The sequence below is a fragment of the Typopeltis vanoorti genome, chromosome 15, assembly GCF_054136105.1.
Source record: "Typopeltis vanoorti isolate ZY-2024b chromosome 15, IOZ_Tvanoo_1.0, whole genome shotgun sequence".
Lineage (NCBI taxonomy): Eukaryota > Metazoa > Arthropoda > Arachnida > Uropygi > Thelyphonidae > Typopeltis > Typopeltis vanoorti.
In genome coordinates this window covers 78,661,808-78,678,153 of record NC_143563.1, presented here as the reverse complement: position 1 = coordinate 78,678,153, position 16,346 = coordinate 78,661,808, and the positions used below count along the sequence as shown (strand labels likewise).

At 36.7% G+C, this 16,346-nt stretch overlaps 1 protein-coding gene across 3 annotated transcripts in view; it reads right to left on the bottom strand.

Moving 5' to 3' along the window:
- The window catches only part of LOC150098917 (polyamine-transporting ATPase 13A3-like), a 434,948-nt gene that overhangs the window by 104,124 nt on the left and 314,478 nt on the right, over positions 1-16,346 (bottom strand). For all 3 annotated transcript variants that reach the window (XM_090404645.1, XM_090404644.1, XM_090404646.1), the window contains 2 exons: positions 7,021-7,122; positions 2,215-2,294 (listed from right to left, as the gene is read on the bottom strand). In XM_090404645.1, the coding sequence (XP_090260771.1) occupies positions 2,215-2,294; positions 7,021-7,122 (182 nt within the window). The remainder of the gene's footprint in view (positions 1-2,214; positions 2,295-7,020; positions 7,123-16,346) is intronic.

Below are 16,346 nucleotides of genomic sequence, written 5' to 3'. Positions count from 1 at the left end.
AAAGGTTAAACAGCAGTTTAAGTACTGAGCCCTGTGAAACATCACTTGCGACCTTCATACCTTCATCTTCCTTGATACTACTCTCTCATACACAACTCTCTGATATATATCAGATAGCCAATATCCAATTCAGTTCATTATTCTGATATCTAAGCATATGCTCAAACTTTAATATCAGCTTATTATGTGGTACCCTGTCAAATGCCTTTGTAAAAACAAAAGGCAATACACGCCTTTCCCTCATCAATTATTCCATTCACAAAGGGGGAGATAAGACTAAGGCTACAAGTTATAAGCCAATTTGTGTGTGTGTGATTTTTCAAAGGCTTGATAGACTGCCACATGACAAGCTAGTAGCTAAACTGAAACAGATGAGATTAGATAACAGACTTGTAAGTTGGACTGCTGATTGGCTGTCGGACAGGTATCAGTAGGTTGTATATGGAGGAGAGGTATCCCAAAAGAGGAAGGTCACTAGTGGAGTGCATAGGGATCAGTTATGGGACCATTGTTATTTAACTTGTATGTTAATGACATTGGGATTGGCTTAACTGGAGATGTGCAGCTGTTTGCCGATGACGTAAGGGTGGGAAGAGCTATGAAAAGCAGAGCATAAGTTGTGGCCTTGCAGGAGGATCTGGTTAGACTATGTGAGTGTGCAAATGAGTGGCTCTATCAATTTAATGTTGCAAAGTGGATCATCATTATCATCAAATTCCTGACATGTACCCACTAGGGGTATACAGGATATGATAGTACTACATGAAAAACTTACACCATTACTAACTTCCTATCTACAAGGTCTCTTCAAATTTAGTAGGCAAGGTTGGGATGCAAAATGTAGGAGGTGGAAGAGATGAGAAATCTGGGAGTGATGGTGGACACAGACTTCAAGTTTAGGGATCACACTGCTAAAATTTTAAGAATATCACAATAGATTATGGCAATAATGAGAAGGATACTGACATGCAGAAGCAAAGTGGTTATGGTTTCACGGTATAAGACTTTGATCAGGCCACATATGGACTACTATGCACAGATTTAGTCACCTGACATTGACTTAGTAAACCTTCTCACCAGAGAAGGTTTACTAAGTCAGTGTCAGGTCCATGGAATTACAAGAAGAGATTGAGGAAATGCAATTTAAAGAGCCTTGTGAATAGAAGAAGAAGAGGGGACATATAAGTTGGTGAGGGATTGTTACCAGATTAATGTGGAGAAGATATTTCATAGAGTAGAGGGAGGCAACAATATAACTAGAGGTCATCCATGGAAGCTGTGTAAGGAGGACGGGAATAAAATAAGAAGAGCAGGGGAATGAGAAGCAGCTTCTTTGCATGGAGAGTGACTGATGAGTGGAATGCATTGCCTGAAAGTGTGGTGAGTGCAGAAACTGTGAATGGGTTCAAAGCACAGTTTGATGATTTTTTTTTTTGGCATGATAGAGTATAGACCTACTGTGATAAGTCCTTTGACTCCATGGTCCTTTTATTATAATAATAATAATAAAAGGCAATCAGATTAATGAAATAAGAATACCCTTGAACAAATCCATGTTAATCCTCACAGATAATTCTCATCTGTCCCTTTTTGTATATAATCTCTCACTAATTTTTCCAAAATCTTTAGAACTACAGAAGACATACAGACTGATCTATAATTTGACACACCTCAATTTTAGCACATTGTTTATGGAATGGAAATATCTTACCCTCCTTTTGGAAGGTAAGATATTTCATGGAGATGTTATTTACTTTACTTCAATGGAGATGTTAGTTACTTAGCACATTCTCATAAAACAGATGGTGAAATACCATTCAGTCTCACTACCTCATTGTCGACAACTACAGTATTCAGTATTTGAAATGCATTCTGTTCACACACCTCTATATATATTGAACCCTTTAAAACCCTCTATTAATTGAGTGACAGGAAGTGTACCGTAATGAAGCTGATAGAGAAGATAAATAATAAATTTTGATTTGCTCATCCAACATTCTCCAGGTGGTCAATATAATACAGGACATTAATTTTAATAACTATTATACTCTTCTTTATTAAATATAATATATTTATTACTTAACTTGCATAAATTTGAATATATATTTAAATAATAAGATCATAAAATAAAATTGTATTTTTCATTGGGAAATAATTTTGAGTGCCACTTTCTTATAATGATTGAAGGAGATGATTGAAAAAAAGATTACTTACTCCAACTGCTGTAAAGTTTCAATCAAATACAACTTGTCATCTGGTAACATTCTGGCAAATATGGTACCTTTCTGAACAACCTATAATTTCAAAAATATATTATTATTACACACTGGAGAATTAACTGTAGTAGCATTTCATAATTTTCTTGTTGGCTGAAAATTTTCATGTGTCAATTAAAAAAAAAATAAAAATAAATAAGGAACTGACCAAAAGATATTTAACAACATCAATGTGTGAATGTATTCCGAAGGTCAAAAGACTGAATAATATAGGTGTCAAATGGATGCATAAAGGGATTAAGTGAAATTTGGAAGAAGATGCTGTGGGGGAAGCACTAGATGAATAATTGTAGCAATATTTATACTCTTCATCCACTCAACAGCTACAATTATTCATCTAGTGCTTCCCCCACAGTACTTCAAATTACTGAGGGGTTTTTACATGATTAATTCAGAGGAAATTTTTCGGAACAGGTATGTTGGTGGAAGAACTAGGAGTCATCCATGGAAACTGAGTAAGAGCATAGTTAGCAAGGGTGTTAGAACTAGGATTTTTGCTTGGAGAGTAGTGAATGAGTGGAATAGGTTGTCAGAGTCTGTTGTGGGTTCCATGACTGTGAACGAGTTCAAAGCGAAGTATGATAGATACTACACAAATGTTGGATAGTTCTTGATATTCTTGACATGATCAACCAATTTCTGTAACACACAGATCTTCAATCTGTTCTTGTAAGGTTCATTTCATAGACCAGCTACCATCTTGTTCACTCACCTCTGGATCCTCTCTACCTCTTCCCGATCAAGAAGAAACCCTGGCATCCAGATTTGGGCACAGCAGTAAAGATGGGGCCTTATCAAGGCTCGATAAAGAGGAACAATAACCTGCTTGTCTCTGCTCCATCAAAATATTCTTCAGTAACGAAGTGATCTGATTTTGAAATCTGGTAAGCAACAACGGGATGCAAAGTATCCATTTGGTGAGAAAACTTTAAAGGGGTAGAAGAGATGAGCTATCTGGAAGTGGTGGTGAACAAGGACCTGAAATTCAGAGACCACATTGCACAAGTTGTGAAGACATCACATCAGATAATGGCAATGGTGTAAAGGACCTTGATATGCAGAAATAAAGAGGTTATGATGCCGTTGTATAAGGTCTTGATAAGTCATCATATGGATTATTATGCATGGATTTGGTCACCAGGTTTTCATGGTGAAGAGGATATGTTAGAAAGGGTCCAGAGAGGATTCACAAAGGTAGTCGGTGTTCTTTGGAATGAGGAGTATGAAGATAGATTGAAGGAATGTAAATTGCAAAGCCTCATGAATAAGAGGAGGAGGAGGGGGGGGGATATAATTGAGACATATAAGTTAGTCAGGTTGACAGAAGAAATTTTTCATGGAATTAAGAGTCAGAACAAGAGGCCATCCCTGGAAACTGTATAAGGAGCGTATGAGCAGGTTCTTTGCATGGTTAGTGGTGGTGAATGAAATGCATTGCCTGAGTTGGTTGTGAATGTAGACTCAGTGAATCAGTTTAAGGCATGGTTGGATGAGCTTTGTGTGTGCCTCCCACAATGAGCATCTGACAATAATAATAATAACATGTATAAATTTAATCAATTTAAGACTTTCACTTCATCTTGTAAAAACCCCTCAGTAATCTGAATGTCTCAATCATGTCATCTCTTTTCTGCCTATCAACCAATTTCTGTAACACACAGATCTTCAACCTGTTCTCGTAAGGTTCATTCCATAGACCGGCTACCATCTTGTTCACTTGCCTCTGGATCCTCTCCATCTCTACCTCATCACCAACAAACCCAGTTGACCAGATCTGCATGCAGTAGTCAAGTTGTGGCCTTATCAAGGCTTGATAAAGAGGAATAATAACCTACTTGTTTCTGCTCATCAAAGTATTCTTCAGTAACCAAGTAATCTGACGAACTGCTTTAACCACTTTTACCATGTTCCCTCTAAACTTTAACTCCCTATCTACTAACACTCCCAAGTCTCTGGCTTGGGAGTGTTAGTGAATAGGGAGTCAATTTCCTGGAGTACAGTTCCACTAATATGGTATACAGCTAGTAATCTTTTCACCCCAAAATGCATAACCTACACTTTACCACATTAAACTGACATCCATTCTCCTTTGCCCAGACTGCGAGTCTATCCAAATCATCCTGAAAAATTAGACATTATCTGTATTAACTATTGCTATACCCAATTTTGCATCATCAGCAAACAACTGAACAGTTTCCTCTCAGATTCTTTCCTATATCATTAATGTATAAAATAAATGGTAGCGGCCTAAAAACAGACCCCTGTGGCACACCACTAGTCACAGGCAATCTGGACTCTACTCCTGAATAAACTATTCTCTAATATTGCTCCAACAACCACCCTCTTATCCATCCCCATGAAAAAGGTTTAGTAAAAGTTTCTCTAGTTGGCAACTAGAATAGAAATTGCGATGCTCTTCATTCAGTCAGTCTAGAGTCATGGAACACACACACACCACTTCCACTGAGCTACATAGAGGTTAGAGCTAAGTAACTCAGTTTCTTGTAATTATAAACATAATTAAGAAATTCATTACTTATGAATTTCTGTGAGGGGATAGGAACCCTGCCTTTTCTGTAAGTAACTGCTGCTTGAATTCCACTGATTTGTCAGAATACACCATGTATCACAGCAAATCATGTACTCTTGGTTATATGCAAACAAACTGTGGATGCAAGATTATAAATCAAATATATGTGCAAATTTTAAGTTTCTTAAAAATGAATGATATGGTGTGAGGAAAAAGTGGATAGGACAAGATGTTTAGTGGGATGTTACTATAAACCAGAAATATAGATACGTGGATAGTGATGAGGAAGATGTTATTTAGGCAAATTAGTTTGCTAAATAAACTGACAGAGGAAGCTGCATACATTAATAAAGGAAGTGGATTTTTGAACATTCTGAAAGATAACTATCTTAGGCAACATGTAGTGGAGATAACAAGGGGATCAAGAGTTATGGACTTGGTCATAGTATCAGAAGATCTGATTGTGACTGAAATGTCATATTTGCCCCTGTTATTGAGATTGACCATATAGTCATTCTCACCAACTGGGAGGACAAATAGCCATGCAGAAGTATCAAGGTAAAATTTATGTGGAAGTATAAGGTATGTAACTATAACAGACTTAGAAACAAGCTTGGAACAAATGAAAGAATTCAACGGAAAAGAAATGAATAATGCATGGAAGACAGCTTAAGAAAAAATCGATGCAATGGCAGATTGTATACCTTGAGTGAAGAAGGTAAATCGATTTGGAATAAAATGGATCACTCTACTAGGGTGTTCCATTCTGGTAAAGCAGGATTTATTCCTAGAGGGATAAGGAGCGATGAGGATTACAGATGAATGAAGAGGACATATTCTGAATACTGAGCACTCTAGATTTCAGTAAGTCAGTGGGACAATGGCTGGCCTGGTTAGCATATCTGCTCTCCAGTCAAGAGGCTGCAGGTTCGAATCCTACCATGGGGATGGATGGTTATGATTTTCCTACTAAATCTGTGTGGCATCTATGACCCTATTACCACTTCTTTTAACCGAAGGCTTCATTCCCAAAACCCTGTGAAGTACAGGAGAAAAAAAATTCACATCAAATGTGAATTTTTTTTTTTTTTAGTGGGACAATGCCATGTGTATTAAGGAATTACAAGATGATTGGATAATGTTGAATGGAATGGAGGTCAAACTACAAACTAGTTTGTATTTCCTGTGGTTATTAAGATTTTGGAAAAAATTGGTAAGAACTCGTATACAAAATTAGGCAGATGACAGCAATATTATTTATGCAGGCCAGCATGGATTTTTAAGGCACTCTTGTTTCAGTAAGCTGGTCGCTTTTTATAATCAAGCAACAAGAGCAACTGATGAGGGTAAGGCCTTCATTGCCATTTTTTTTTTCTGCAGAGACATTCAATAGGGCACCACATGACATTGGTATTTAAGTTGCATCATATGGGTTTGATTATCGTTAAAATAAAAAAAAGATCTCTTTTAGCACATTAAATAAATATAAATATGTATGTGAAAAAATGTAAAATGCATTGCTATTATTAATATTTATGCATATTTATGTAACATTATTTCCGCAACATTCTGTACTGAATATGTGTAGTGAACAGAAAATGTGATAGTGAGGATTGGATCGGTAACTGGCTTTCTACTAGATATCAGAGTTGTATATGAGGGAACAATATCAAAGAGTAGAAAGATTACATGGAGTTCCACAGGTTCAGAACTGAGACCATTACTATCTCACTGGATTACAGTCAAATATTCAGTTGTTTTCAGATAACATGAAGCTTGGAAGGATCATTAGTGACAGTGTTGATGTTATGGCTCATCAGGAGGATTTGAATAAGTTTTTGAATTTGGGATTCAAAAATGGTATGCTTCATACTAACTTGCTGGAGTTATACTGTAAACAGTGGAGAAAGCAAGAGATCATCTTGGGGGTGGGTGTAGAGAGAGAGAGAAACTTGAACTTGTAGGGAATGTGGGTGTGCTTCACATACTCCACTATACATAACTTCCATTTCCCCTACTTAATCCTCCACTGCCCACAACCATATTTCAGTACATATATTTCACATTTCAGTACACTGCTAAAATATGGATGCATTATTTTTCTTCAATAAAAATATAAGTATACTATTACATATATACATGTGAACTGTTAATCCAACTAAGTTAAATTGATAAAGGGTTTTAGAGAATTTTAAAAAATAACAATTCACTCACTTTCTCAAGGAGTTTACTGTCATAGTTTCTAATAAGATTAAACGTGTACCCTTCCATGACTAGATGATAACGAGTTTCATAAATCACTGGTAAATACATATCCTATGAGACAAAATACAACATATCAGAAAAATATCAGATAACTTGTACATTTTGCACAAGAATAAAGTACACATTTCCAATGGAAAGATAAGGTATTACCCTGTAATAAAAAATAACTAACACTGGGTTTATAGGTATACACTTCAAAGACCTGAGTTTGATTCAAGTCAGTGATGTGAGGAACCTTTATCTGGTCTTTTTTGATGAAAGGTGGGTACGGAGGTAGGGGTTTTTTCACCTGGAAACTCAGATTTTTCATTCCCCAGAACAGGCAAACCAGCCCTGTGGACACAGTGTGTCCACAGGGAACAGTGTGTTTATGTCCAGTGAACAGTGAATTATGTCCACACACACAATATTGCCCTCAGGGGATGCAGCAGAGGAGTGATGAGCCAGCTGCATTAATTCGTCGTAAGCACCTTATGGGGGGGGGCTCAACCTGTCCTAAGGGATGGATGGAAAGGATAGGATAGGAATAATTATTTAATAAACCTACTAGTTTTGCCACTTAAACTAGTGGCTTTGTCTGGGATAAGGATGAACACACAAATATACAACAAGCGTTAAATATGAATCATTACATAGCTAAAATACTCAATGTGTAGGAATCATTACAAAAAAATAAAAGTAAAACAGAAACACATGAAGCATGGAAGCTGGCACATGGTCAGTCATTGTTCAGCAGGTGAGTTCAATATTTTTTAGAAAAATTAAAGTCCAATGTGTTAAAAAGATCTAATTAGTGACTTCCAAATGTCACACAAAATCATCCGACTTTAATTTTTCTGCAAACTATCGGGCTCACCTGCTGAACAATGACTGACCATGTGCCAGCTTCCATGCTCCACATGTTTCTATTTTACTTGTATTTTTGTGTAACGGTTCCTACACATTCAGTGTTTAGTGATGTAATGATTCATATTTAATGTTGTTATATACTTATGCATTCCAGATGAAGCCACTAGCTTAAGTGACAAAACTAGTCTTGTCTTAAGTTTTTCACAAACCACTGAGATTCTTTAACTGTGGACTTCACAACCGCGACCATCTCGAGGATAAGGTGGTTAGCCTTATGCCTCCCAGTATGTACTATGTCTGTAGATGCGTGTGTTCTCGTGGTTGGTTTGCCTGTTCTGGGGGATGAAAAAATGTATGAAAAGGGAGTCATACATCTCCAGAGCCTCTGTAGCTCAGTCAATATAAATGACATGAGGAACCTTTATAGCTGATGGGAATCGAACCCAAGTCTTTCCAACCAAAGGGCTTCATCTATACTGACTAAGTTACAGAGGCTATGGAGAAACTAGTAGGTTTATTAAATAATTATTATGACCTATAACCCCAGTGTTAGTTATTTTTTATACATTAGTTTTTTTGTTAAAAAAAAATCAACATACTCATCAAGGCATTACCCTATCTTTCCATTAGAAAATATAAAGTTCAAACTACTTATATTCTATAATTAATTTGAATAAATTAGAATATATAGATTTTGATAAAGTAGAGGCACTAAACATTGTTATGGAAACATATGATTTAATGAAAAAATCAATTGATTATTTAATTAAATATTATCAAATTTCCAATGAGTCTTTTTTGCTAGGGCCAAATATTTTATAAATCTTTTCAGTATATCTTTATTTATCTTACCTATAATAAAATACTTCTTTTTCGCTTCCTTTTGCTATAGCAATTTTTCTTTATATTTCCAACTTCCATCTTCCTGAATAGTTTCTCCAAAGTTCTTACCTCTCAATAACAAGAACACTGATCAATCTTAATAATACAATCAGTGTTCTTATTAAGATTCAATCAGTGTTGATTGTACATCAGTATTCTTACTTCTAATCACTATTTTATATTTATATATCTAATTTTGTTCTTTTGAATCTACCACAATTATTTTAGTTTCTGCAGTGTTTATATTAAGTCCATAATCAGATAAAACATTATCCATCCTAAATAATATCTGTTTTAAATTGTGTTCATTCTCAGCTAATACAGCTGTAACATCAGCAAAGCATATCATAAAATATCTGCATTCCACATACTGTTCCCTCCTTTGTTTCCTTCCTTTATTACTTTCATCACATTCTCTATATACAGGATGAAAAATAAGGGTGATAATTCACAACTTCATTGATTTTTAATTTCTAGTTGCTTCATCTTCCTGTATTCTTATCTTTATTTTCTAGTTGGCATACAATTCCTTAATTATCCTTCTATTTCTCCAATTAATTCCAATTTCCTTCATTATTTGAAAAAGCTTGTTCCATTATACATTAAATGACTTTTCCAAATCCACAAAGGCAATGTATGTAGCTTTATTTACTTCAATTCTTCTGTGTATTATTGTTCTTAAAGCTAATATTGCTTCTCTAGTTCCATTCCTTTTACCATTCTGGAATCCAAACTGATCTTCAACAGAATAACATTCAATTTTTGATTTGATTCTGTTTCACTATATTTAGTATAATTGTTGAAGTGACTGAGTCAACTTAATGTTTGACAATTTTTACAGTTTGTTACATTCCCTTTCTTGGATAATGTTACCATCAAACTTTAATAGAATTCTTAGATTTCCTGTCCCTCTTGATAGATTAACCTAGTCACTTTTAATAAATTTTCTTGTATGTTGCATCTCCTCTCCCAGTATTTTTTTGATTTTAAATCCCAGCTGTTTTTCACCTGTTCCTACAGTTTCCCAGTTAGGTAATTCATTAATTGCTCTTTTAATTTCTTCATCCAGTAATTCTGCTCCAAGACTTTCTTTTTCAAATTCATACTCTAGTTCAATAATTTCACTATTCATATTTTCTCCATTATATGTGTCCAATATATTCCTTCAGTCTCTCTTTATCTCTTTGTTACTAGTAAGTAATTTTCCTTTTTCATCTCATATTACCCTATTGTTTGTTTTGTGATTGTAGATATATCTTGTCAGCTTCTCCTTTTATTAAAAGGAAGAACTGACAAGGTATAACAAATGTTCAACTTTATTCTTGTTGAGAGGTTTATACGCTGGTAAACATGATAACTAATATTTAAGGAATTGACAGCGTATACTAGAAATATAGATTAAATAAACTTTAATATATACTTTCCGATATTTCGGCGAACGTCACGTTGCCATCTTCTTGGGAACTTACTACAAAGACACGTGCACACAAGTACTAATAATAGCAAATGAGACTGAATCTAGGAAGCTAGTGTTTTCCTAAAGTCCTGATGGTGCCCCCTGGCGGGCTATATTGGTAGTTCTTGGCCTTTGGGCTGAAGTTCTTCTGATAAAAGTTTCCCAAATTTGGGGCAGTCTCATGCATCCAAATTTGTTGAGGTTTGGCATGTTCCTAAGGGCCGAGGCTGATTCCATGAATAGTCTTTCATACTTGAACTTGCTGCGGTGTATTACTGTGGCTTTCTTCCATCTTATTCTGTGGCGAGTATCCAGAGCGTGGTCTGCAAGCCCAGAGTGGCTGTACTGGTGAAATCGGATATAATCCTTGTGTTCTGAGATTCTGATATTTGCTGTCCTGCCTGTTTGGCCAAAGTAGGACAGTTTACAGCTGCAAGGGACCTGGTATACACCAGGTAGGTCTAGGGGAAGTGGTTGGTCTTTGGTGGAGCGGATAAGGGATGCCAGTTTTCTATGTGGTCTGTAACAAGTGGTCAAGTCATGTTTTTTTAAGATTTTATTGATTTTTTCCGAGGTGCCTCGGATGTAGGGAATGGTGATGGATTTGGAGTAATCTTTTTTTGTGAAGGGGAGGGGGTGGTGGGTTGTGGATAACTGGGTTAAGTATTTTTTGGATTTTTTGGAGGGGGTAGCCATTGGCCTGAGAAAGTGTCACGGATGTGATTTAGTTCAGTGGTTAGGGCTTGATCATTAGAGCAGATTATTTTTGCCCTGTTGAATAATGTCTTAATAACTCCATATTGTTGTGAGGGGGGAGGGGTGATGGGATTGTTGGTGAATGTATCTACCTGTATGGGTGGGTTTTCTATAAACTGAGAAAACCAAGGTTCCATCAGGTTGGCGGGTGACTAGTGTGTCTAGGAAGGGGAGGTTATTGTTTTCTTCTTTTTCCAGGGTGAATTTGATTCTAGGGTGTTGGTTGTTTAAGTGTGTTAGGAAGGAGAGGAGTGAATCCGGGCCATGTGGCCAAATAGCGAAAACATCATCAACGTAGCGAAGCCATATGGTAGGTTTTTGTGGGGCTGAGTTTAAGGCTTTCTCTTCAAACGTCTCCATGAAGAAGTTGGCCAAGGATGGGGAAAGTGGTGAACCCATGGCTGTCCCCTCTATCTGTTTGTAGAATTTTTCCTGCCAAACGAAATAGCCTGAGTTCATTGTAAACTGAAATAGGGCTGAGATATCGGGAGGAAATTTAGTTTGGATTAGCTCTAAGGTTTCTTTGAGGGGGACACAAAAAAAAAATAGTGATCACCAAAGCGGATAAGGGGAATGCCACTGTGGTACTCAATCTTAAAGACTACACAGGTAAGCTCAAGGCTTTATTATTAGATCGTTCCACTTACCTCCCTATTGATTACAATCCCACCAACTCACAAATTAGAAAACTCCATAGGCTCCTTAAGAAGGTCACTTCTTGGCCTGTGGAGATTACCAACAGACTAAAACCCTATAACTCTAGACCCCCCCGCATATATGGGCTCCCAAAAATACACAAAGAAAATGTGCCATTATGTCCCATAGTGGATGGCATTGATTCCCCCACTTACAAACTAGCCAAGCATTTAGCCAAAGCGCTCTCACAGTATACTGGCAATACACCATTACACATAAAAAACTCAGCACACTTCAAAGCCAGTATAGAAAACCTTACACTCCAACATAATGACATAATGGTCAGTTTTGATGTCTCCTCCCTATTCACGAATGTCCCCCTCAAAGAAACCTTAGAGCTAATCCAAGCTAAATTTCCTCCCGATATCTCAGCCCTATTTCAGTTTACAATGAACTCAGGCTATTTCGTTTGGCAGGAAAAATTCTACAAACAGATAGAGGGGACAGCCATGGGTTCACCACTTTCCCCACCCTTGGCCAACTTCTTCATGGAGACGTTTGAAGAGAAAGCCTTAAACTCAGCCCCACAAAAACCTACCATATGGCTTCGCTATGTTGATGATGTTTTCGCTATTTGGCCACATGGCCCGGATTCACTCCTCTCCTTCCTAACACACTTAAACAACCAACACCCTAGAATCAAATTCACCCTGGAAAAAGAAGAAAACAATAACCTCCCCTTCCTAGACACACTAGTCACCCGCCAACCTGATGGAACCTTGGTTTTCTCAGTTTATAGAAAACCCACCCATACAAGCAGATACATTCACCAACAATCCCATCACCCTCCCCTCACAACAATATGGAGTTATTAAGACATTATTCAACAGGGCAAAAATAATCTGCTCTAATGATCAAGCCCTAACCACTGAACTAAATCACATCCGTGACACTTTCTCAGCCAACGGCTACCCCCTCCAAAAAATCCAAAAAATACTTAACCCAGTTATCCACAACCCACCACCCCCTCCCCTTCACAAAAAAAGATTACTCCAAATCCATCACCATTCCCTACATCCGAGGCACCTCGGAAAAAATCAATAAAATCTTAAAAAAACATGACTTGACCACTTGTTACAGACCACATAGAAAACTGGCATCCCTTATCCGCTCCACCAAAGACCAACCACTTCCCCTAGACCTACCTGGTGTATACCAGGTCCCTTGCAGCTGTAAACTGTCCTACTTTGGCCAAACAGGCAGGACAGCAAATATCAGAATCTCAGAACACAAGGATTATATCCGATTTCACCAGTACAGCCACTCTGGGCTTGCAGACCACGCTCTGGATACTCGCCACAGAATAAGATGGAAGAAAGCCACAGTAATACACCGCAGCAAGTTCAAGTATGAAAGACTATTCATGGAATCAGCCTCGGCCCTTAGGAACATGCCAAACCTCAACAAATTGGATGCATGAGACTGCCCCAAATTTGGGAAACTTTTATCAGAAGAACTTCAGCCCAAAGGCCAAGAACTACCAATATAGCCTGCCAGGGGGCACCATCAGGACTTTAGGAAAACGCTAGCTTCCTAGATTCAGTCTCATTTGCTGTTATTAGTACTTCTGTGCACGTGTCTTTGTAGTAAGTTCCCAAGAAGATGGCAACGTGACGTTCGCCGAAATATCGGAAAGTATATATTAAAGTTTATTTAATCTATATTTCTAGTATACGCTGTCAATTCCTTAAATATTAGTTATAATGTTCAACTTCTTTAAGTATTTATTCTATCCAGTTTTCATTTGCTTTTTTTGCAATCTGCCTTAATCTTGTTCCTTACCAATATCAAAATGCCCTATGCAATAATATTGTTCCTTACCTTCTATAATCTTCTTTTCCCTATTTTATTTCATTCTTCTATTAAATCAATTATCTTCTTTGTAATCCAAGGCTTCTGTGGCTGCAATTTTGTAAATCTTAATACTTTTTCTGCTAATATTTTAGTATTTCTTTTATGACCATCCAGTCTTTCAAATCACTGTTCGCTTGAAACATGCAATCTTTTTTTGTTGTTGTTGTCGTCTTTTTTTTTTTAAAACTCTCTGTTCATCTCAAACATGCCATCTCTTTCTTTTTTAAATTCATTCTTATATTTAAGTCTTTAGTAGCTCACTAGTCTATTTTCTCTTCCTTATTCTACATATTTTTTAATGTTTTATTTCACATTTTGTAAACATAAGTAAGTGGTCACTCACTCTCTTTCAACTCTTGGGCAGCTGTAACACGATTTCAGTTCATTTCTGTATCTCTTCTTGACTGGAATGTAGTCAACCTGTTATCATTTCCATGTTCGGCATCTTCATTCTGGTACTTTAGAAAAGCATGTTACCAACAATAAAGCTGTGTTGTTTACAAAAGTAACAATCTTTCTCCTCTTGTATTCTTTATACCTAGTCCAAATCATCCAGTTCCTGCACATTCACTGTCCTCTCCAACCACTACATTCAAGTCTTCAATTATAATGAAATTACCATATTGTTTTTTTTAATTGACATAATTAGTTTTTCTAGTTGCTCATATGCCTCTTCTATCTTTAGAATTAATCTTCAGAATTAATTATGACATGTACACTTCAAATTATGATAAGATCCACTTGGGTCGTTGTTAAGGTTGTCATCGATATTCTGTCATTCAGGTGGTAAGTAGTTTTTACTTTCTTGCCCTCAATGTTTTCTTGGTAACAAACTCACACCATGTTGTCACACCACTCTTCTTTTATAGTTTTCACTTCAGTAATTGCCACTTCCCTTCCCTTTGATTTCACTAACTCCTAGAATTCTTACATCACTTTCCCTTTCTTGCTAGGGAAATTAGAAGTACTGAAAATTCTTCTAATTTTCCTGCTTTCAACATTACTCTCACATTCCAAGTTCCAATCTGCAATGATATTTCTTTATGCTTCTGGTGTACTTTCTCTGTAGATGATTTTCTGTATTATTTCTTCTCACTTCTACATTATGTAGATTCGCTGTATTTTGCTGAGGAATTCTTAGCACCTTTGTCCCATTAAAAGGACACTGGGAACATTTGGTGTGTGTGTGGGGGGGGCATGGTTTGAAGTTTCCTCTCCATAACAATATGCTTGGGAAAAATAATGCAGTAGTTACTCCTCATGCTGTCTACATTGCAGCTTTGCAACCAGTTACACTGACTATCTTACAAATGGCATTCTTTCTTTCTAAGTTTACAGAAAACCTGCCCATTTGGATATATACATACATTTGACATTTCCAAACCTTTAAACTGTGTGCAACATTGAAGCCTACTAAACAAACTGCCATCCTTCAGTCTCCATGCTGCTATCTGTAACTGGGAAGCTAGCTTTCTCTCAACTACAACCTGCAACTTTTCTTTTGAAGAGTTAATTTCTATTTATTTAAATCAATAAATTTCTATCTCAGTCATCATCTGCACCCCCACACAGCACTGATGTGCTTATAGAGTCCCTCAGCTTCTCGTGTATAGGATCAATATATATATATATATAAAATAATTATTTCCTATCATTCCCCTCCCAACAATATGGTATCATTAAAACCCTTGTTAATAGGGCATCCAAACTTTGCACAACCAAACTTCTTTCAAAGCTGAACTCTCCTTTATTCACCATTCCTTTTTTGTCCAATGGTTACAATGCCAAAAAGATTAACAAAATATTTTTTCCTCCTACTATCTCATATCACTCTCAATTTACAGATTATAGTAATGCTGTTACTATTCCCTATATCTGGGCACCCCTCTAAAAAAATAGCCAGAACTTTAAAGAAATATAATCTCTACACTGTGCAATCCAAACCTCATATGAAACCAGTTGCCTTTATCTGCTCTCTCTCTTTCTCTCCAAAAGATCAACTCCTTCCCCCACCCCTCAATTCCAGGTGTGTACAAGTTTTCTGGTTCTTGCAACTTGTTTTATAATGAACAAATTGGAAGATCTGTCGACATCTCCACCTTGAAAAATGCAAGAAATACATTCTCCATCACAACTATGGTCAGTCAGGTGTAGGGGAAAATGCCTCGAATACCTTACACAAAATTGAATGGAAAAATATTAATATGTTTCACTGCAGCGAATGCAAACTTGAAAGAAATTTTTTTCAATCAGCAGTGGGCTTAAAATACCAACCTAATCTAAATAAATATAGTTATGTTAAACTTCCCAATATTTGGGAAACTTTATTACTAGATCTGCCCAACAGCCAAGACTAGCTACTGGCACCCATAAAACGCCCCCCCCCCCCCCCTTTGGAACTTTAGGCTTCTAGTCTAACATCTTCTACTTTGTGTTTGTGTGTGTACTATTACAATTTTGATTTCATTTGTGTGTTTCTACAATGTTTATATTGTATCCCAGAAGATATCTCTGTAACAGAGAAAAAATACTGGAACTATTAAACCTGTGCTTAATTATTTCTTTGTACCGTTTTTCTTTCCATTAAACCTAATTATGAAAATAGAATGATGTGTCTGGCAGAGTGGTGAGAATGTACACAGTGAATAAGTTTAAGGAGAAATTGTAGTGCCTATAGTGGATATCATAAAACTTCATGGAGGTCTTATGATAATAATATTGATCAAATTGACAGGCTCTGCACTGAGAGGCCAAGGAGAATGGAAAGAGGACAAAATAGTGT